Here is a 20,743-nt window from a genome sequence, read left to right as displayed (position 1 = left end):
TTATCTTTGTTTTATCTGTGTCTTTGACCAGCTAAGTGTGAAAAAAGCAAAGCTCTTGTCCTGTGTCAAATAGGGAACATTTCTGTATTAGATATTTTATATGACTGATGTAAATAGAGTGATGTAAATTCAAAATTGGTTTCAGACTCCTGTAGCTGGAAAATGCTGCACTGATTCAGTTTAATTTCAATCCCTGGAATTGGCAAGGGACCTTGCCCACAGTTGGCAGGGAGCAGAAAATCATGGGTACTTGCCCATAAATTCCCATCCACTGCAGAAGGAAAATTGTGACCAGGACTCCTGCGATGTAAAGGTAGATGCTGGCAGTGGGGAAAGTTCCTCACCAGCATCGTGTACTTGGAAAATGTAGGTTTTTAACTCCTTGAAGGGCAAGGGTATATACTCATGCACCATGCATTCATCCCATGGGGAAGTCTACAAAAGATTTATGCGTGGGGGGGGGGGGGGGGGGGTGGAGGAGTTAATTTAACCTAATGTGCCAGGTGGGAAATGGATGGGATCTGGTTAAACAGCAGCTCAGATTCAACGGAATGATACCAGGTTAAGGCGGGGTGAATCGAATACAACAACAACTTGTATTTGTATAGCGCCTTTAATGTAGTGAAACATCCCAAGGTGCTTCACAGGAGTATTATGCAATAAAAATTGGACACCGAGCCGCATAAGTAGAAACTGGCGCAGGTGACAAAAAGTTTGGTCAAAGGTAGGTTTTAAGGAGGAAAGAGGTTGGGGCCTAGGCAACAGAAGGCACGGCCAACATTGGTTGAGCAATTCTAATCAAGGATACTCAGGAAGGCAGAATTAGAGGAGTGCAGACATCTCGTGGGGGGGGCGGGGGGTGGTGGAGGAGATTACAGAGATAGGGAGGGGCAAGGCCATGGAGGGTTTTGAAAATAAGGATGAGAATTTTGAAATCGAGGCGTTGCTTTAACCAGAAGCTAATGTAGGTCAGTGAGCACAGGGGTGATGGGTGAGTGGGACTTGGTGCATGTTAGGACACGGGCAGCCGAGTTTTGGATCACCTCTAGTTTATGTAGGGTAGAATGTGGGTGGCCAGCCAGGAGTGCATTTGAATAGTCACATCTGGAGGTAACAAAGGCATGGATGAGGGTTTCAGCAACAGATGAGTTGAGGCAAGAGCGGAGGCGGGCGATGTTACGGAGGTGGGAAGAGGCGGTCTTAGTTATACTGTGGATATGTGGTCGAAAGCTCATTTCAGGGTCAAATATGACACCAAGGTTGCGAATAGTTTGGTTCAGCCTCTTGAAGTATCGGAAATTGCACAACTGAGATTGATATGCTTTTGGTGGACAAGGGTATTTAAGGGTACGGAACCAAGGCGGATAGATGGAATTAGCTGTGATCTAATTGAATGGCAGAACAGTTCGATGGGACTGAATGGCCTCTTCCTGTTCCTATGTTGCTACAAGAGCTCAGAATAGTGTACACTGATGTGGACTCAAACTAGCAGAGAAGAGGTGTAATGAGTAAGAGATCTGTGAGTGAGGGTCCAGTTAATCTAGCCCATAACTCCAGACAAAATATTAGCAGTTCAAACTTTCAAAGTAACACTTTCTGCAGGACTTTTGAATTGCTGCACAACCACTTTAGGTGAGAGAGAGTCGACATCATAAGCAGTCCCTCGAAACGATGAGTTCACAGGAGAGTACTGGAGGGGGAAAGTCTGTTATCCACTTGGTTTACGTGAGTAGACTCAATGCACAGATTAATGTGCTGTGATGCACGTAATGTGATATGAGCAGGAGACCATGAGTGGAAAATTGAACTGGCATGGAATCCTCACGGCTGTAGTTCAAGAAAACCGAGGGCAAAGATGTTCTGAATTTATAAACGGAGGAGGGAAACTGCAATGTCCAGTGAGGATTTGATGTGGTTGAATTAGTTTTGAGACATATTTTCTGGAAGTGGTTCCAGACAATTTAAAGGTGACAATCGTTTGGCCAAGGACCTCAAGTCAAATGGTCGAGTGAGCCAACTATTGTGCAGTTTCATGAAACGCAGGTGCAAAGGCAGAGGCCCCACACCATTTGGCCAACAGCCAGCATCCTGCGAACTTGTGACAGTGTGGACCAGCAAATCTCATTTATTTAATCAATCATTCACAGGATGTGGGCATCCCTGGCAAGGCCAGCATTTACTGCCCATCCCTAATTACCCTTGAGAAGGTGGTGGTGAGCCGCCTTCTTGAACTGTTGCAGTCCCGTGTGGTGCAGGTGCTCCCACAGTGCTGTTTGGACCCAGCAACCATGAAGGAACGGTGATACATATCCAAGTCAGGATAATGTGTGACTTGTAGGGGAACTTGGAAGTGGAGGTGATCGCAAGTATCATAGAGGGAAATCTAATTCTAGACAGGATACAAAGGAAACAATTTCTGGTCTAAAGGGTGTCCGGTGCGGTTACATGACGTGAGATCAGCACAAGCTTTGTGATGGTTTCAAATTCATGAAGTTTGGCACAGTACATATATACATTTATTGTGAACCAATGCCCAACAGAAGGCTTTGAGTGATTTGGTGTATAGTCAGATGCTGGATGCCCTCCTGTATGGCTCAGAGACGTGGACCATATACAGTAGACACCTCAAAAGGCTGGAGAAGTACCACCAGCGCTGCCTCCGCATGATCCTATAAATCCACTGGCAGGATAGACGCACCGTCAGTGTTCTCGCTCAGGCCAACATCCAGAGCATCGAAGCACCGACCACACGCGATCAGCTCTGGTGGATGGGCCACATCGTCCGCATGCCCAACACGAGACTCCCAAAGCAAGCGCTCTACACGGAGCTTCGACACGGCAAGCGAGCCCCAGGTGGGCAGAGGAAATGCTTCAAGGACACCCTCAAAGCCTCCTTGATAAAGTGTAACATCCCCACCGACTCCTGGGAATCCCTGGCCCATGACTGCCCAAAATGGAGGAAGGGCATCCGGGAGGGCGCTGAGCACCTTGAGTCCGATCGCCGAGAACAAGCAGAAACCAAGTGTAGACAGCGGAAGGAGCATGCGTCAACCCTGGCTTCCCACCCACCCTTTCCTTCAACCACTGTCTGCCCCACCTGTGACAGAGACTGGAGGTCCCACATTGGACTCATCAGTCACATGAGAACTCACTTTTAGAGTGCAAGCAAGTCATTCTATCTTCGATGATGATGAAATGCTGGTATTGCTGCTGGTGCAGGTCAATCAGATTCCAGAGGTCTTGCATTTGTGGTATATTGGTGAGTGTGTGTGTGCGTTGGGGAGCCGGGGGAGGGGGTGGTGTGTGGGGATATGTATCTTGGCCAATTTATGCCTAGACAGGAGTAGATAGGTAATGAAGGTGATTTTTGGCATCATTCAAATATTGGTGTATCAGCGGCTTGTGGAATTAAGAGGGGTAAACATAAACGGTGGCTGGGAAACAGATCCCTTCCAATGCAGGATCGGAGTACTTGTTAGTGGACATTGGTGACATTGTTCAGGATTAATGGCTTTATGGTGGCAGTGGGCCTGTTGCCTTAGTTTTGGGTATACAGAAGTCTGCAGAGAATTAGAAGTAGAACTAGAACATACACTCTGGAGTTTGGAAGAATGAGAGGTGATCTCATTGAAATATACAAGATTCTGAAGGGGATTGACAGGGTAGATGCTGAGAGGATGTTTCCTCTGGCTGGGGAGTCTAGAACTCGGGGGCACAGTCTCAGGATAAGGGGTTGGCCATTTAAGACAGAGATAAGAAGCAATTTCTTCACTCAGAGGGTTGTGAATCTTTGGAATTCTCTGCCCCAGAGGGCTGTGGGTGCTGAGTCTCTGACTACATTCAAGGCTGAGATAGATAGATTTTGGAGTCTAGGGGAATCAATGGATATGGAGATGGGGGCGGGAAAGTGGAGTTGAGATCAATGATCAGCCATAATCTTATTAAATGGCGCAGCAGGCTCGAGGGGCCATAGGGCCTACTCCTGCTCCTATTTCTTATGTTCTTAGAAAGGTCACCTGGGCTATAAGCTGTTCAGGCAGTCTGGGTAGTAGAAGCTGAATAAGACGACGGAGAAGGCAGCATGCTGTCCCTACAAGAGCCCAAGTGGAGATAGGGAGAATGCAACAACAACAACCTGTATTTATATAGTACCTTTAACACAGTAAAACATCCCAAGGCGCTTCAAAGGAGTGTTATAAGACAAAAATATGTCACCGAGCCACATAATAAGAAATTAGAGCAGGTGACCAAAAGCTTGGTCCAAAGGCTAGGTTTTAAGTAGCGTCTTAAATGAGGAGAGGTGGAGAGGCGGAGAGGGAGGGAATTCCAGGGCTTAGGGCCTAGGCAGTTGAATGCATTGACCATGAAACATAATCTGCACTCATTTTACTTACAGGCTATGTTATCGGTTTAGCAAAGGCATATGGGTCGGCACTACACCTTGTCCCCAACAAGGACAACCTGTGTTTCTTGTCTGTTCAAGAAGTAGGATACAGGGAGGTCAGGGCATTGCTGTATTAGTTGGGAGCCGAAGGACTTACTGGATGAGAAGATTTCTGCTGGTGAGACTGCCACTACACAGAGCAGAATACTTACACATCTTTCTGTCACTGGCACCAGGCAAACCTGGCCATGCGAGATTACTTGGCTGAAGAGCAAACGCAAGCAACATTCAAGTAACCCCGACATCCCATGTCAAATAATGCATGAGACCACAACAACCATAAAGTGGAGATGATAATTACAAGGACCAATCATCTGTCAAGAGTCTCTACATGTCCAATTCGTGCTATAACCAGAAACATTTACCTGCATTTCCCACACCAAATTGCTGCAACTTGCAAATTATGGCACTGTGAAAGAAATACTTAGAAGATATTTGAACCACACAGCCTGATTTGACCTTTGTGGTGTATTTCTGACTCTGTATAATTACCTTGTAAATAAATCTCACCATCAGTTTTAGCCTGAATATAGTGGGCTGACAGTGTGGCATTTCTCACTATTGTGGGCAGACATAAGTGTGGTAGACAATCCATTTGGTCTTCAGTAGAGTATAGTCATTATTCCTATGGCACGCTACTCCATTCATGGCATGCAAAATTGTGCAGGTTTCAGTGTATTGGTCTTCTGATAGAAACTCCCTTGTGCTTTGTTCCTTTCATAACGGATTGTGTCAATGTGTAGCTGCTTTATCTATTGCTTCTTCACGTGTATCCACCTTGACATATCTGCACAGCTCCTCAATCCTCCAAGACTAGTGGGAGGCTAGAGGATTGGGAATTTTTTTAAGCCAGCAAAGAACGACTAAATAAAATGATAGAGGGAAGATAGATTATGAAATCAAACTAACACAAAATATAAAAACAGACAGTAAGAGTTTCTACAGGTACATAAAAAGGAAAAAAAAAAGAGTGGCTAAAGTAAATGTTGGTCCCCTAGAGGATGAGACTGGGGAATTAATAATGGAGAACAGGGAAATGGCAGACGTTGAACAAATATTTTGTATCGGTCTTCACAGTAGAAGACATTAAAAACATCCCAATAGTGGATAATCAAAGGACTATAGGGAGGGAGGAACAATCACTATCACTATCACTAATGAAGTAGTACTCAGTGAAATAATGGGACTAAAGGCAGACAAGTCCCCTGGCCCTGATGCCTTACATCCTCAGGTCTTAAGAGAAGTGGCTGCAGAGATAGTGGATGCATTGGTTGTAATCTACCAAAATTCCCTGGATTCTGGGGTGGTCCCAGCGGATTGGAAAACCGCAAATGTAACGCCCCTATTTAAAAAAGGAGGCAGACAAAAAGCAGGAAACTATAGACCAGTTAGCCTAACATCTGTGGTTGGGAAAATGTTGGAGTCCATTATTAAAGAAGCAGTAGCGGGACATTTGGAAAAGCATGATTCAATCAAGCAGAGTCAGCATGGTTTTATGAAAAGAAAATAGTGTTTGACAAATTTGCTGGAGTTCTTTTGAGGATGTAATGAGTAGGCTGGATAAGGGGGAACCAGTGGATGTAGTGTATTTGGATTTCCAGAAGGCATTCGATAAGGTGCCACACAAAAGGTTGCTGCACAAGATAAAAGTTCACGGGGTTGGGGATAATATATTAGCATGGATAGAGGATTGGCTAACTAACAGAAAACCGACAGTCGGGATAAATGGGTCATTTTCCGGTTGGCAAACAGTGACTAGTGGGGTGCCGCAGGGATTGGTGCTGGGTCCTTGGTCCTTAACTATTTACAATCTATATTAATGACTTGGATGAAGGGACCAAGTGTAATGTAGCCAAGTTTGCTGATGATACAAAGATGGGTGGGAAAGCAAATTGTGAGGAGGACACAAAAAATCTCCAAAGGGATTAAGATTAAGGCTAGAATTTGGAAGATGGCGTATAATGTAGGAAAATGTGAGATTATCCACTTTGGCAGAAATACAAAAGCAAGTTATAATTTAAATAAAGAAAAATTGCAGTGTTGCAGTACAGAGGGACCTGGGGGTCCTTGTGCATGAAACTATCATCATCATAGGCGGTCCCTCGAACAAGGATGACTTGCTTCCACACCAAAAAAGGATGAGTTCACAGGTGTTTCGAAAAAAGGACCTGAATTACATCCTCAAGGGTGGAAGATGCCTGTGCTTGGATTTAAAAAAAAACGTGGGGTGGCCGTTGCACACCAGCCACCACACGGGCTTGACAGAGCTAGGTCTTGGTCCAGTGGCAAGGATTACCCAAGACGACTGGAGACCAGCTCTGCTGCATGGACCTAGAGCACACACATATCGCAGTGTGGGCTGGCCCGTGCTGCCCCTGGGCCTCTAACTCACGCCTCCCCTGGGCCCCAAACCCATGAACAATGGGACATATTCCCCACTGGAGATATTAGGCAGGGCTCAGACACAAAAAGTGAGTATGCAGGTACAGCAAGTAAGCAGGAAGGCCTTTATTGCAAGGGGGACAGAGTATAAAAGCAGTGAAGTCCTGCTACAACCATACAGGGTATTGGTAAGGCCACGCTTGGAGTACTGCACAGTTTTGGTCTCCGTATTTAAGGAAGGATATACTTGCATTGGAGGCTGTTCAGAGAAGGTTCACTAGGTTGATTCAGGAGATGAGGGGGTTGACTTATGAAGATAGGTTGAGTAGGCCTATACTTATTGGAGTTCAGAAGAATGAGATATGAATTTATTGAAACATGTATAATGAGGGGCTCAACAAGGTGGATGCAGAAAGGCTATGTCCACTCATTGAAGAAACTAAAACTAGGGGACAGGATCTCAGTATAAGCGGCCGCCCATTTAAAACTGAGATGAGACTGTGTTACTGAATATATTTAAGGTGGAGATAGAGATTTTTGAGCGATAAGGGAGTAAAGGGTTATGGGGAGCAGGCACGGAAGTGGAGCTGGATCTTATTGCATGGCGGAGCAGGCTCGAGGGGCCAAATGGCTTACTATTTCTTTTTATGTATATATATATATATCTGGATGCACACCTTCTCGAACCCATTCCATCTATCTTCTGCGCAGCTCATCCACCAACTATACTTCTCACACTCCACAAGACATCAAGTTTGCAATATAAATACAGATGTTTTCAAAGATACATCAATCAAACTTGCCTATTAGAGAAAGCTGGAATACTGAAGGGCATTGAATAACACCAGCACTACCAAGGCTCGAAATACAAAATTGCACTTAAGTGGCGCAAAATAAAATTCCTTTCACTGTGCAAGAAACTAGTTAACCATTTAAGTGAATTCATCAGTGCTTGATTGAAGCATTATAAATAGATCGTACATCTGGATCTAATTCTCCCCCGACCCCCCTTTCCCAACAGATTCCCAAACCAGTTCTCTGCATGATAAATGATCCTCAAAATGGCATAAACACCAGGAACTGTCTCACATCTTGGAGAAAATCAGAGGTTAATTTGTAAACTGCACCACACAAAACACACATACACACACTCCCAATTCAGTTTGACAGCTTCACAACCACTAGTGCACAGGACGGGTTCAAAGGCTGTAGTACATCAATGCACTGACTCGTTTTTAATGAATGTGCTTTTTTCCAGTTTCAACTACTGCAGTAATTTTAAACTGGGGATGGAGGGTGGAAAAGGGAGAAATAACAGGCTGACTATATCTAGGGTTCCGTAGATTAGGTCAACATACATCTGACCACCTTCTGGCTACATTAGATATACCAAATAATTTGAATTAACACTTTCTTTTAATATTATGGCCGTAGAACTTTACTACTGCAGAATAAATCCATGAGATCGCTTATTCCACCTCTTAAATGAACGTATTGACTTGCAGGTGAAATGCACAAGAGCCGATTTTTAAAAACTTTAATCAAGGGAGCTTGGATTATAATAATGTATGTCCACCAGATGGACAAAACAAGTAATTAAGGTAGGTTTGTTATGTGTACAGCACTACATACGTAATACAAGATTCCCAGAAAGATCCGTAGCAATTTTTCTTTTCCGTGAATTAAAGTTAAGTTTTAAAATTGTCTATGGATCTAGGCCAAAGCTGTATTAACCCCTTACTGCTCAATTAACAGGGAATTACTTCAAGGAGCTCAGCAATGGCCTCCAGTTTATATACATCCTCCTTGTAGAGATGCAAGTGGACGTGAGGATCTAGTATTGAAAGCTGCAGTATATGTATATATATTTATTTTTAATTGTTTTATGTTGACTGTGATTCCCATCACCACCCTCCCTCCATTTCCTGCCATCAGTCAGCAGTTCATTCATTCATTCACTCACTCAGTCAGTGTGGTGCAGTTTCACAAATTAACATCAAGGAACAGCTCTGTTGTTTCACAATGTTTTATTAGCAAAATATGTATAAAAAAAGTAAATATCGTACAAAAGATAGGACAGGATTTCAGGGAAAACTATCCCAACAATAATGTGTCTCCAAAAATAAGAGACGAGCAAAAGGTTTTCACAGAAAACAAGAATTACATATTGGTTCGGCATGCTGCTGGGCAGCAAGGTTCCCTGAGCAGTCACGCGCCTGGAGAGGTGCACACAGGCGCAAAGCCATTTTCAAAATACTTTTATTGGTTTATTTTAAAAAATATGTCCCAGTTACTTATAATTTCTCTTAATAAGCACAAGGACACAACTGTACAATATCCATTTGTTCAAAAAGAAAGGTTTTGTGAGCTGTATAATGATCAGTAGCAGCCATTGTCACCACATCGATTCCGATGGGGTTTCTTTTTATATATTTATATATATATAATATAAAAAAGGAACAAACTGGACAAACATTGAACATATACATCTGTAAAATTAAACAAAATGTTCGGAAGGAAACTAATATAAAGTAACTGCCCTGTTCTAGAGATCATTAAGCCGCCATCGTTTGTTTGCGTACAAACAGTACTGTTAGTGCAACGTAGAGCTGGGGAAACTCAGCGGATCCAATGCATTCTTACAATATCACCCCCCCCTCCTAGAAAAGGTCCTAGTGGTTGACCCTCGACAACAATACTGATTCCCAAGTAACGCTTCACATTTCTCTACCCCGCCCCCTCCTCCTACTCCTTGTCCCCTCCCCAAGGGCTGCAACACAAAGCCTGGATGTCATTCATCAATTTAGGTCTTGCGTTGGAAGCTTTATTAAAATGCCACTTCCAAACGTTGACACTGGTGATGACAGTTGTGAATTATTCAATTGCCCAGTGGGTACGCTTGATTTCAAAAAAATATATACAGGCACCAATGCGTCCTTTTCATCTCAGGCCAGGGCTTCGATTCACAAAAGTCTGTTAAAGCCGGGAAAAAATGATTAATTGGTTGCCCCTTTTAAATCAGACCCAAAGTGCAGTGGGCTTTGAGTTAAACGAAAACATGGCCGTACAATCCCAGCCCTAGCTCAAACTATACATTAAAAAAAATTAAATTAATCTTCACAGGAACACAAGCATTTTCAGCAAGCCAAGATATTAGCTCCTCCCTCCCTAACCCCCCCCACACTAAACTATCAGAAGTCCGGGCCTGGAATGAAACTTAGCACCAGGTTCGATTTTAACCACACCCATCAGCATGGACCGATGTTCACTGTGTGGCCCTCAAAAGTAGGAAATGGAAGTGTAACCTTCCAACGTTTTAAAAGGAAAAGTGCAAAATTAGAGAAATCAACTCGTCTACGGGGAACAGGAATGACTAGACAGAAGTTACTAGGTTGAGGGAAAGCCTTTTGATAGAAGTCAGGGTGCATTATTTCAGGGTTAAGCTACCGACTGCTTATACAAGCTCTCACCTACCTCGTGTCATCCTTTTCTCTCTCCCTCAAGAATTCAGCCTCAACTCTGGTCCTCCAGATACGGCTTTTAAGAGTTCGTAAAGATTATTACGTCTGGCCAGGTTTAATATTTCAAATATCTGTGGGATAATTTTGCTGCTGGGGGCGATAGTGGTTTCTGAACACCCGTCAAACTTCTCGGGAACACGTTAACATTATCATCTTCAGAACTGCCAAGAAGCATTTGCACCCTGGCCGCTGCAGATTTAGCCAGCAGCTTCAGTTTGGACAATGCTAGGCTCAAGGAGGAAAAAATGCCCACTCCGGTGTATAGACATAGTTTGGCAAACGGTCCCGTCACAGCGGAAAACAACCGTACCAGGAGGCTTTACGTTGATAGTTTGATGGAAAATGTTCCCCGGGTTGGGCAAGTTACTGCAACGATGGAGGGGCCGGGGGGGGGGGGGTGGCAGGAAGAATGCTGTAAGCAGTTACTTGCTGATGTAAACTACACGCATGGCCAGAGGAAGAGTCAGACACATCACCTGCTCGAAGTACAATACCGATCCCCCCCTGTAGCCCACCAGCTAAACGCGGCGCCATTTATTACAAAATAGATATTTACAAAAATAGTTTGAAAATATTTCAGCTACTGCACACCAAAAGGGCGACTGAAAGGGTATCAGCACTTCTGTTACGAAAAAGGGGCGGGGAGAGAAAGGAAAAGGAAAGTGGGAGTTAAGAGAGAAAGCAATCAGGGGAACTTCCACAAGAAATCACCGGAGAACACTGGTTGAAGCAAGCTCCAAATTGTGTGCATTTTCTCATTCATTGGAAAGCAAAAGTCTCGACATGATACAGGGAGAGATTTTTCAAGCTGGGTGTTGAATGCAGTGTTGAAATAGTTGAACCGCCATCTTTTTTTTGTGCAGAGGTAGAATCGTTCAGTAGTTGCCTTGTCCGAGGTTGGGATGTACCTCTGCGCCATTTGTTTCCAGTACAGCAGCCCAGCAGGTTAACGGAGGGAGGGGCTTTTCCTAATCTCCACCATGTGTTGCAATGACTAAATGGGAAAAGGGGAGTCCTTGTTTATTTTTTTGTACTGGCAAAAGTATATATAGTGCAGCCTTGCTGAGAACAGCAGGTCCTTTATCCCCTTCAGAGTTCATCTGCATCTCAAGCTGCCTTAATGAGCCTCACAGAGGCAAACAAAATGGGAGAAGGGGTGGGGTGGGGGAAACCAGGAGTTGGGTCCAGTGTCTGAGCAACAGCGACAACATTGTAGTGGTCTAAATCCCAAGCCTTATGTCCTTTCAGTTCCATTATTCAGAAGCCTACGTAGACCGTGATGGGAGACCCAGGCAGGGTCCTGCTCGTCTGTAACACAGTAGTGAACTGTTCAAACTTTCCACAGGATATAGAGGGAGGCCCGCTCACTCTGGGATGTCAGGAGTCTCCACAGGAACCAGAGTGTCTGGCTCAGCCAGACCACGCTTCCGCTCTCTTCAGCCGACGTTTAGTTTTGCTCCATTACTTCGTAAAGCGGATCGTGTCAGACCTCAGGGCAACGGGGGGCCATTGACGCCAGGGTGGTAGAAGGCACAGTTGCTCTCGTAGCGGCAACTGCCTTTCATCATGAAATGCCGACACATGGGTCTGTTCGACATGTCTGTTGGGTGTGGGAAAAAAGAGAAGACGGTTAAAAAACTGTGCTTGAGAAATGATGCCAACCCAACCCAAGGTACAAGTGCTACACCCAACGCCAACGTTTCCTCTAAATGATAAAACACTATATTCTGTTCCCAAACCCCCAGAGCAAGATCCAAACCAATTGAGCGACAGTTTGTAGCAATCTCTCACCCTCACCCCTCCGCCCAATGTGTGCACTCTTGCTGGGCTCAGTGTCACGGATTACCGATGTACTCCTGCACTTGAATGGCCATTTGTACATTATTCAGTCACCATTGACGACACTGGCAGGACATTCAAATGTGGGAGTCGCTTCCCGGTCAGATCCCACCATCACCCAAATGTCCACAAAAAGCAGGTAACAGGTCAGTGACCAACAGCACAACCCTGGCAGGTCGTACAGAGAAGGGAGGGAGATTGCATCAAACTGAACTTGTGGCAGTAGGGCTGTTTCATAAGAAATAAGAGTAGGCCATACGGCCCCTCGAGTCTGCTCCGCCATTTAATAAGATCATGGCTGATCTGATCATGGACCCAACTCCACTTCCCCGTCCGCTCCCCATAACCCTAGACTTCCTTATTGCTCAATAATCTGTCTATCTCCACCTTAAATACATTCAATGACCCAGCCTCCACAGCTCTCTGGGGCAGAGAATTCCACAGATTTATGACCCTCTGAGGGAAGAAATTCCTCCTAATTTCCATCTTAAATGGGCGACTTCTTATCCTAAAACTCAGCTCAGGGATCAGTAGTCAAAGCTGAGACTTTCCTGGTCTCCGTTCCAGAAAGAACGAACACCGCAATTACTAAGTGCCGCGTGGGGAGTGACAAACGGGTCCATCAGCATCTTCCATGCCAGCTCCACGGATCAGCGCCTGTTCACCTACCTCCACCGTGGTTGCCACCCATTCCATTGCCGTGTCCTCCCCTTCCTCCCCCGTGGGGGTGGCCTCGCCCGCTTCGTCCCCGGTAGTTCTGGTCACCGCTGCGGCCCCGGCCCCGCTGGTAGGAGCCTCCGCGCATGCCGTGCTGGTTGCCCCGCATGTTCTCGTTCGGCTGGTCCCAGTAACCGTCCCGCTGCTGAGGGGGGCCCATCATCCTAGGGCCACCATGACTGTGGGGACCTGAGTGGAAACAAACATAAAAGCCTCACCGTTAGACCCGCTGAAACAAGGACACGCTTTTCGATAATGAAACTATTGGCACCATCGAGTGTGTGCCTGCAATGAGAGCTGTGACTGTACCTGGGAATGGTCCTCCTGGTCCAGCGGGGCCACTGGGGGGGAAGTGAGGCACGTTATTCGGGCCGGGAGGGAAGCCATTGACTGCTGGTGGGGGGCCGACCATTCTCTGGACTGTGGAGAGACAGAGTGTATTAGTACACATGGAAGGGGTAGACACTCGATTTGATCATTCTGTCTTTAAAAGCAGCTTATTTAGAGAGGCTTTTGAACGAAAAACCACCAGATCGTGCTTCATACTGGGAACGGTAGCATAGTTATGTTACTGGACTAACAAACCAGAGGCCAGGACTAATGAATCAGAGACACAAGTTCAAATCCCACCACGGCAGCTGTGGGAATGTGGCTGACTCTTCACTGCCCTCTGAAATGACCCAGTGAGCCTCTCACCACCTTCAAGAGCAATTAGGGATGGGCAAGAAATGCTGACCTTGCTGAGACAGGGTAAAATGAAGGGTGACAAGCAGTGAAGTTAGGCAGACTCTTCCTTGACAGCTATCGATACTGCGTGGAACTAAAAATATGATCCTGAGCACAGTAAAGAAAGACTTGGATTTATATAGTGCCTTTCATGACCACTGGACGTCTCAAAGCACTTTGCAGCCAATTTGCTCACAGCAAGCCCCCAAAAGCAGCAATGTGATAATGACCAGATAAGCTGATTTTTTGTGTTATATTGATTGAGGGATAAATATTAAACCAGGAAAGGTTGACATAGGCACTAACAGTTTAAAAAGATAAGCACCGATATTTGGAAGTACTTCGCACCAGAATCACCAGTGGTCTTCCAGGTAGGAATACAAGCAAAAACTGTGGAGTCATTCCAGGAGTTAGATGCTGAGATGGGAAGAAAACCCTGGAAACTCTACGGAAGGATTCCTGTTCGTCACCATGTGGGAAACCTCTGTTGTGAAGTGGATGTCAAGGCGGTGGTGAGGATCTGCTCCAATGCTCCTCCCTCAGTTATATCGCCTTCTGACAATCCACTGTCTGGATTCACATGAAAAGTGGCCACTTGGGACAATGTGCTGGACCGCAACCCCACCAGTGGAATCATTATCCTGTGTTCCAGGTGATCAGCCCAGCATGGTGTATTGGAGGCTCAGTGGTAGAATGCGCTCCTCCCTCGCGAGTAACCCGGGTTCCCATTGCAGTGTAAATGTTTCTCTAGGAGAGAGAAGGCTGAGGGGTGACCTGTTGAGGTCTTTAAGATTATGACAGGGTTTGATATGGCAGACGTAGAAAACAATGTTGCCACTTGTGGGGGAGATCAGAACTGGAGGTCATAAATACAAGACAGTCACTAATCCAATAGAGAAGTCAGGAGAAATGTCTTTACCCACATTACAACAGTGACTACACTCAAAATACTTCATTGGCTGAAAAGTGCTTTGAGACGTCCGGTAGTCATGAAAGACGCTATATAAATGCAAGTTTTTCTTTGAGTGTGGCGAGAATGTGGAACTCACTACCACATGGACAATGTTCCTTTCATTTTTATTTTATGCGCACGGTCCCTTTAAATGTGTTATTGTGAGGTATCTTTTCCACCGGTATAACTTGGTGAGCCTGCGCGGGATCACCCGATCACTGTGTGGCCATGCAACTTAGGGGAAATGTTGCACAAGGAGTAGTGGAGGCGAATAGCACAGATGCATTTAAGGGAAAGCTAGATAAACTCATGAGGGAGAAAGGAATAGAAGGATATGCTGAAGAGAGGAGGCTGGTGGGGAGCACAAACACCGGGATGGACCAGTTGTGCTGAATGGCCTGTTTCTGTGCTGTACATTCTGTGTAAGCAAAGGTGTGGAGAGGGGGAAACTTACTTTCATAAATCGGGATTTTGCTCGGTTTAATGTTGAGCGAGGAGTTGTAGGAACAAGCTCGGAGTTACTCAGCCTGTGGTAAGAATCCCTTAAATGGAGTCAAGATACGCATCAGCCATGGTGGAACAGGCTAGAGGGGCTGAATGGCCCTCCTGCTCCAATGATGCAAAGGAGCTGCATTCATACACTGAGTAACCAGACGATGAATCCCCTTGGAAAGTTAATTCAACTTCCTGAGAGTTGATTAAATGTGTAGTTTTGCTGAGTGCAGTTGGTAAAAGGATAAAATCACCGCTCGTGCCGGTGCAGGGTGCTCGGGGCAAACCTGGTGGAACGGGTGGCAAAATCCCTCAGACCCTCCATCCAGCACCCTGAACCCTCCTCCTGAACAATGGAACAGACATGCACGCACCCCCCACCCTTCAAGTATTGCCCACACTGGTCATAAAACACTCGGCCATGCATCACCAAAGAAAATTGTGTGTGTTGCAATTGTACTCCCATTGTACTATCCCCAATGAAATATGTTCTTTCTTTCTTTCCACCCCATCTGAAGACGCTGCCTCTGGAGTTTGGTTGACAGGCACCAGCCACCCTCCACCACCTAGCCCAAAGGCCCATTCATCCATTGTGAGCAGAGACAGCGAGTGTCAGCTAGCTATTGAACTACCAAAGCCATCATAGGCAAGCCCGTTTTTGTCCTCGCCCACGTACTTTGTAGCAGGAATCACTGGGCAACGATCAGAAACGCAGTGTCATTTCCTCCTCTGACCCAGAGGCAACAATTCGAGCATCCCCACTGACATTAACCAGCTCAGCAGAGACTAGGGATTGAATCCTGGGCTTTGGGATACAAGAGTCGGTTGGTACCTGACTCTTAGCTATTGAAAATACCTCGCTCCCCTATCACTCTGTGGCAACCTTGAGGTTAGAAATACATGTGGCACGGATAGGGATGCAATGTCACTTTATGGATGGCCTTCAATATTGGACATACCTGGAGGGGACTGATTCTGCAGTGGTGCAAGTAGTTTTTTGATTTTATCAGAGAACTCTGGCTGTTTGACTAACTCCTCGATAGGCCTTTGATTGCTCTGGAATATGCAGAGAGAGAATAGGTTAATCCACAAATCCAATCAGTAAACAATCACCATTATTTCAGCCGAGGTCACACATCTCACACGGCATCTTGTGTCACAACCTCGGTTTCACAAAATAAGTTACTTTCCACAGATAGTAAACTCAGGAGCCACACCACCAACAATCGCCCACAAACAGCCATCTGAATAACCGACTGGGTAACTCGGATCGAGGGAGGAATGTTGGTCAAGACACTAACTATTACCCAAATTATGTTGCGGAATCTTGCGCATGCCCGAAACATCTGGACCGCGGACAGCGCGCCCGAAACATCTGGATCACAGAATGCAGCGCGCACCCGAAACATCTGATCGCGGACAGTACAGCGTATCCAAAACATCTGGATCACTGACAATGCAGTGTCAACTGAGAGGTAAAGAGCTGGAGCAGGGCTTGAACCCACTTCCTGTTACCCAGAGGCAAGAATGTTACCAGCTGAGCCAAGCTGACACTTGATCAGAAGCAGTCTGAAGAGTGCCAGCTGAAGCTTCGATCCACCATCCTTTCAGATGACCAAGTCAAACATTTCAATAAAGGAGCCACATGGGTTCAAAACTCGCATCTGATAAATCCCACCCAATCAAATAAAACTAGCGTTTTATATAAAAATCGAGTTGGACTAGTCTCCCGACTTACCATGATGGAGGTGAGCAGTTCCTGCACATTGATGGAGTTGGCATTTGAGCCAGGCTGCTGGGTCTTCACTATGCCCATGCTGCCCATCAGGTTGGCGAGCACTGGAGGCAGCTTGGAGCTTCCTGAACCGTCCGGGGACTGAGAGGCAGCGACCGCCTGCAACGGCTCCTCAAATGAGGGCTCCTCCATGCCATTCTCCTGGGGAGAAAAGCAAGTAACAAATTGAAGGGAAGGTTTCAACAGCTGCAGAATCACAATGACTCAATAATAATCCTCTCCTGACAAGGATTTATTTCTTCTTACACCCCCTTGGCCCTCCCCATCACTGCCTGTAGGTGGGCACTCTTGCTGGGCACAGTGCCATGGTGTCCCTACCATAACTCACCCAAGTGAGCATTCTTTGATTTAGTCTCCTACTTAGCCATTAAGGTGGAGGTGAGAGAGTACCCAGGCGAACCTAATCTAATTTATACCCAAACTCAGCTTCCTCTTATACTAAGGATAGTGAAGGCAATTGGCCCAGAGCTCAGCAGAGATGGAACCTGGTTTAATATGGCTCATTTTCTTAAATGATTTTAAATAAAAATGCGTACATGAGACTGAAATAAATATTATTATTAACAGGGAAGCTGATTCAATAGTAACTTTCAAAAGGGAATTGGATATAAACTTGAAGGAACGAAATCTGCAGGACTATGGGGAACGAGCAGGGCCGAGAGGGACTAATCGGACAGATCTTTAAAAGAGCCGGCACAGGCACGATGGGCTGAACAGCTGCCTCTAGTGCTGTATGATTTAATTTAAGACGACAGACACAAGGTTAGAAAAAGAAACCACGAGATGCACAGGTTTCGTACTGATTGAGAAATCCACAGGACGGTGGACGGGACTCCAAAAAATTTAATCTACACACCGCGAGAGCAAATTCTCTCTGTATACTACGCTCCTCAGCAGTGAGTACAAGCTGCTTTAACTGAACTAGGATCCAGACTTACATCATCCAGTGGAATGATCTTGGGTGGAATAGTTTCGTAGGATTCTGCGTCTGGCTCGTGGGGAGTCTCCGGAACGCTGAAAATTCAAATACAAGCAGAACATCAGCAACCAACAGCACAGGTTAATAAATACACCGCAAACTTTATTAAAAAATCTGCATTGTGTGTTCGAATGACCCAACTTCAAGTATCCATTTTAATTTTAGTTCTGTAATGGAGGACAAGCTAAGTAATGAATGAGGTTAAATTTGCACAGTGCTCAAGTTCTGATCAGGATTGAGGTGCAGATACTGCCATTTGCTCGACACTACATATTTCTGAAAAAGCAAGGTGACATTTACACCTGCACACTGTACTTTAAGCACATTTTGTCTTTGCTGTAGGCACAGAATTGAAATTTTAAAAATAAATTTTTAGTTGCTACACGCCCTCCCAGAAATGATGCAATTTTCCTTCCCATTTCATGCATATTAGAGGAGATTTACTAAAATGGGGATGAGGGAGTCGAGTAATGCAGAGACTAGAGAAGCTGTTCTCCTTACAGCAGAGAAGGTCAAGGGAAAATTTAATAGGTGTTCAAAATTATATGGGGCTAGTAAAAAAAAAAAAGACTGTTTCAACTGGCAGGAGGGTCGGTAACCAGAGGACACAGATTGAAGGTAATTGGCAAACAAACCAGAGGGGAGAGGAGGAAATTTATTTTTAATGCAGCAAGTTCTGAACTGGAATGCATTGCCCAAAAGGGTGTGGAAGCAGATTCAATAGTAACTTCCAAAAGGGAATTGGATAGATACTTGAAAGGAAAGATTTACAGGGAAAGAGCAGGAGAGTGGGACTAATTGAACAGCTCTTTCAAAGAGCTGGTATTGGCACGGTGGGCTGAATGGCCTCCTTCTGTGTTGTGTGATCTGAGCAGGTGTTCAAAATGGCATAATGTGCTTCTGCCCCTTCTAACAAGGGGTCTTCTTAAGCACCTCATTTAGTGTGGAATCCATTTTTAAATAAGTATTATTAAAGATGAGGCGTTAAACCGAGGCCCTGTCTGCTCTCAGGTGGACGTAAAAGATCCCATGGCACTTTTTCGAAGAGCAGGGGAGTTATCCCCAGTGTCCTAGGTCGATGTTTATCCCTCAATCAACATCCACTAAAAATAGATTATCCGGTCATCACATTGCTGTTTGTGGGACCTTGCTGTGCGCAAATTGGCTGCTGCGTAGACTACATTACATTACAACACTTCAAAAAGTACTTCATTGGCTGTAAAGCACTTTGGGGTGTCTGATGTTCATGAAAAGCAATACAGGTTGAACCTCCCTTATCCGGAACCCTCGGGACCTGGCCTGTTCGGGATAAGGGATTTTTCCGGACGAGGGGTGGTCACGTTAAATTGGATGGTACAGGTACTGAGCATGGGCATATCGGGGCTGGCTGGCTTGGGGCTGGGAGTGCGGCAGAGAGATCATGTCGGAGTTCTCCGCATGCGCCACCCGGTGGCTGGGAATGGTTCTGAGCAAGGGGTGGTTCTGGATGAGAGGGGTTCAACTGTATAGAAATGCAAGTCTTTCTTTCTCCCCATAAAGTGTGCGCACACCCACCCACACTGTAATCTTCGCTTTCCCATCAGTCAAGAGGTTTCTAGGGAGTGGGGAAGGGGTTACACAGCAAGAACGTACCAGTCTTTGGAGAGGAAGATTTCCTGTAGGATCCCTTTCTCTCGCTCCTCCTGAATCAACTTCTCCTGACTGCTGCTCCCCCGCTCCGCCAGCTGAGGGCCCAAATCAATCAAAATTGGGCACGTCCAGGGAACCTTCTCCTCCATTGTGTCGTGGCTCAGCCTGCGAGCGTTCTCGAATGCCTGCCGATCCATCATCATTTCTCGCTTGGCCGCTTCCCCGAAGTCTTTGATCTTGTTAACGTTGACTGAAAGGGAAACACAGTTTCGGTCACGAGCACAAAAACACAGCGAACTGACCAAGACCGGGACGTGCCAGAAAGGTTCCTATTCGACGCGATCAGTTTAACCTCTGGAATGGGAGAAGTGAAGAGTAAACCGGAACTTGGGATTCAAATGCTGGAGAGGGGGGCAGACTGGAGCAAGGCCGTGCAAGAAGCACTTGTTCACTCAAAAGAGTGATTTAATACATGGAAAGGTCGGGCAATGAAGGCAAAGATTCAAGCCATTGAAGAGTCAGTTTATTTGCAGTGTTGGAGCATGGGACTCGGGAATATTGGAGTTTCCTATGGATAAATGAGCTAGATGTCAAAGTGTCTCCATAATCTGTGCATATTTTTGCAATAGTTATGAATGGGGGCGAGGGGAAAGAGGAGGAGCAGGTCAAAGGAAGATTAACTGTACCAAATAATAGTGTGAGGAATTTAAATGAACAGGGATGGAGTATTAAATCCAGATCATCAGTCCACAAATAGTGGAAAACTAACTTCAAAGCAAAGCCCCTACTACAGAATACACTCTTAAGATACTTATAGTAACAGAAGGGAAAACTTTACAGCACACCTAAGCATTGCCATGCTCAAGCTGGGAGTGATTGGACTGACGGTACAAGCCTCATTATTTTAAGGGAAAGTGTCCCCCCCCCCCACTGGTTGAAAGCCAGTGTCTCACCTCTCTCCGTTTCATCCAGTTCGAAGTAGTAATACTCTCGTAGCTTGGACTCCTCGCGCCAAGACACGGTTTTCCTTTTCTTGCCTTTTTTAGTCACCTTGGATGCGTCTGGCACGACCTCAAGGGGAGAGGGCTCCGCCACTGCCACCGTCACAGCGACAGCCGCCGTCGTCGTATCCTCTTCAACAGCTGCGAGGTGGAAGAGAAACGCACCGACGTTATCCAGACTGGAAACAGACACCTTGCGTGCTTATGGCAATGATTAAACAACACTTTGAACTCCTCAGCTGCAGGTGGGGAAGGCAAATAAAGAA

The 20,743-nt window shown here is 45.7% G+C and overlaps 1 protein-coding gene across 5 annotated transcripts in view; it reads right to left on the bottom strand.

Moving 5' to 3' along the window:
* Positions 1–8,866: 8,866 nt before the first annotated feature.
* Positions 8,867–20,743, bottom strand: part of ppp1r10 (protein phosphatase 1, regulatory subunit 10) — a 32,591-nt gene continuing 20,714 nt past the window's right edge. For all 5 annotated transcript variants that reach the window (XM_070861348.1, XM_070861351.1, XM_070861349.1 and 2 more), the window contains 8 exons: positions 20,430–20,618; positions 19,480–19,726; positions 17,807–17,882; positions 16,812–17,009; positions 16,033–16,129; positions 13,213–13,323; positions 12,856–13,092; positions 8,867–11,947 (listed from right to left, as the gene is read on the bottom strand). In XM_070861348.1, the coding sequence (XP_070717449.1) occupies positions 11,838–11,947; positions 12,856–13,092; positions 13,213–13,323; positions 16,033–16,129; positions 16,812–17,009; positions 17,807–17,882; positions 19,480–19,726; positions 20,430–20,618 (1,265 nt within the window). In that variant the 3' untranslated portion in view covers positions 8,867–11,837. The remainder of the gene's footprint in view (positions 11,948–12,855; positions 13,093–13,212; positions 13,324–16,032; positions 16,130–16,811; positions 17,010–17,806; positions 17,883–19,479; positions 19,727–20,429; positions 20,619–20,743) is intronic.

This window comes from Pristiophorus japonicus, chromosome 19 (genome assembly GCF_044704955.1).
Source record: "Pristiophorus japonicus isolate sPriJap1 chromosome 19, sPriJap1.hap1, whole genome shotgun sequence".
In the NCBI taxonomy this organism is placed as follows: domain Eukaryota; kingdom Metazoa; phylum Chordata; class Chondrichthyes; family Pristiophoridae; genus Pristiophorus; species Pristiophorus japonicus.
Note: the sequence above shows the minus strand (reverse complement) of the source record. Positions and strands in the feature narration are given on the sequence as shown.